We start from the raw sequence: 1,481 nt of genomic DNA, 5'->3' as shown, positions 1-1,481 counted from the left end.
ACACACAGAGAGAGACAAACACGTGCATCGGTATCAACTCAAACAATCTCAGTCTGCCAGTCGCGCCAGTGCCTCGTCGCTCGTCTGCGACCCGCGTTCAACACTACCACACACATCTTCCTGCAGCACAGACACGTTCCCTGGACTGGAACGACAGGATTAAGAAGAAAAAAAAAACACCCCTCCAACCCAAGCCCCCTCTCCATCGCATGCCACCTCGCATCTACGCCAATAAAAACTTCTACTCTTGAAACCCTGGAGCTATTTCATGTAATAGACGAACTAGTGGAAAAAAAGCTGCACCGGCTGTGGTTTTCTACAGCATCCTGCAAACCTGCAGCGACAAAACGCACACTGTAAATAAAAAAAATGAAAGCAAACCTTTAATTTTTATTTTCTTTATTTTTATTTTTTGGAAGATGCAAATTGCTCCTATTGCGCCATCTCTTTCTTTCTGAGAGTTCAAAGCAGAAATTCTCGAAGTGCACGGACAGACATATTAGAAAAGCTTAACTGACTTGGACACAATCAGAAGCAATGTATTACTGTATCTCTCCCTCCCCTCCTCTCTCCCCCTCACACTCTCTCTCTCTCTCTCTCTCTCTCTCTGTCACACTCATGCCTTGCAAATGAAATGCAAAGAGTTGGCAGGCTTTGAATAGCGTACTCGTACTTCCCTACTTGTTACTCTGGGTGCGCGATCGGCATGCATTGTGCTCTTACCTTTCATAGCTGAAATCACAAAATACATCATTGAGCTTCGAGTCCATAAGAGAAGAACTATCACCAGCGTAAAGCCCTCCACTGCTGTCTCAGCAGCAGCTGGCCAGCACAGCTCTGTCTCTCAGCCTCCGAGCATGACCACACCAGAATCCATGTGACTGTGACATCAGTGTTCATGTCTGACTGCTCCCCACCCACTAGCCTTTGATTGGCACAGCATGCAGCCAGTAGGGGCGCTGAGAGCTCAGGCAGGGAAGCTGGCCCTCTTCCCACTGATTGCAGTCGGAGCCGTGTATACCAGCTTTGCTAGACACAGCACACTCTTAACTATCTGCGTCTTATCTTTTTAGTGCAAGGGTAAAGACAAAACCAGCTCTCGCATAAAAAAAAGAGAGAGAAAAAAAATCACATTCTGGTTCTGCACCTTGTGCTTTTGTTTTGCCTTTAAAACTGTGCAATGTGAAGGCTAAGAAAAGAGAGGAGGGACAGGAAGACAACAGACTGGTGACTCAAAAAAGAAAAGAAGAAAAGAAAAGAGAGCAGTGAGAATGGATGACAGAGGAAGTGTAATTTTTTCTGTGACTTGGTGATACAAGTGCCCCGCTCTTCTCCACCTCCCTGTCTGTAGATATGAGTGATCAGTGTGAGGCCAGATGTCGGCAAGCAGCAGTGGGCCCATCACAGAGAGAAGATGAGTGGAGCCTCAGCATCTTCCTCTGACCTCTCAGAGGACCTGCATGCAGCTCTCTCTCTCTCTC

At 46.9% G+C, this 1,481-nt stretch overlaps 1 protein-coding gene across 2 annotated transcripts in view; it reads right to left on the bottom strand.

Moving 5' to 3' along the window:
- roraa (RAR-related orphan receptor A, paralog a) overlaps window positions 1–1,481 on the bottom strand; it is a 185,489-nt gene that overhangs the window by 45,164 nt on the left and 138,844 nt on the right. The window contains exon 1 of one of the 2 annotated variants that reach the window (XM_005729992.1): window positions 724–874. The exons of the other annotated variant lie outside the window; for it this stretch is intronic. Coding sequence (XP_005730049.1) covers window positions 724–754 — 31 coding nt within the window. The 5' untranslated portion in view covers window positions 755–874. Of the gene's footprint in view, window positions 1–723; window positions 875–1,481 lie in introns of those variants that run through there. 2 annotated transcript variants of the gene reach the window in all.

This window comes from Pundamilia nyererei, unplaced genomic scaffold (assembly GCF_000239375.1).
Source record: "Pundamilia nyererei isolate P.nyererei 1_Seehausen unplaced genomic scaffold, PunNye1.0 scaffold00035, whole genome shotgun sequence".
Lineage (NCBI taxonomy): Eukaryota > Metazoa > Chordata > Actinopteri > Cichliformes > Cichlidae > Pundamilia > Pundamilia nyererei.
Note: the sequence above shows the minus strand (reverse complement) of the source record. Positions and strands in the feature narration are given on the sequence as shown.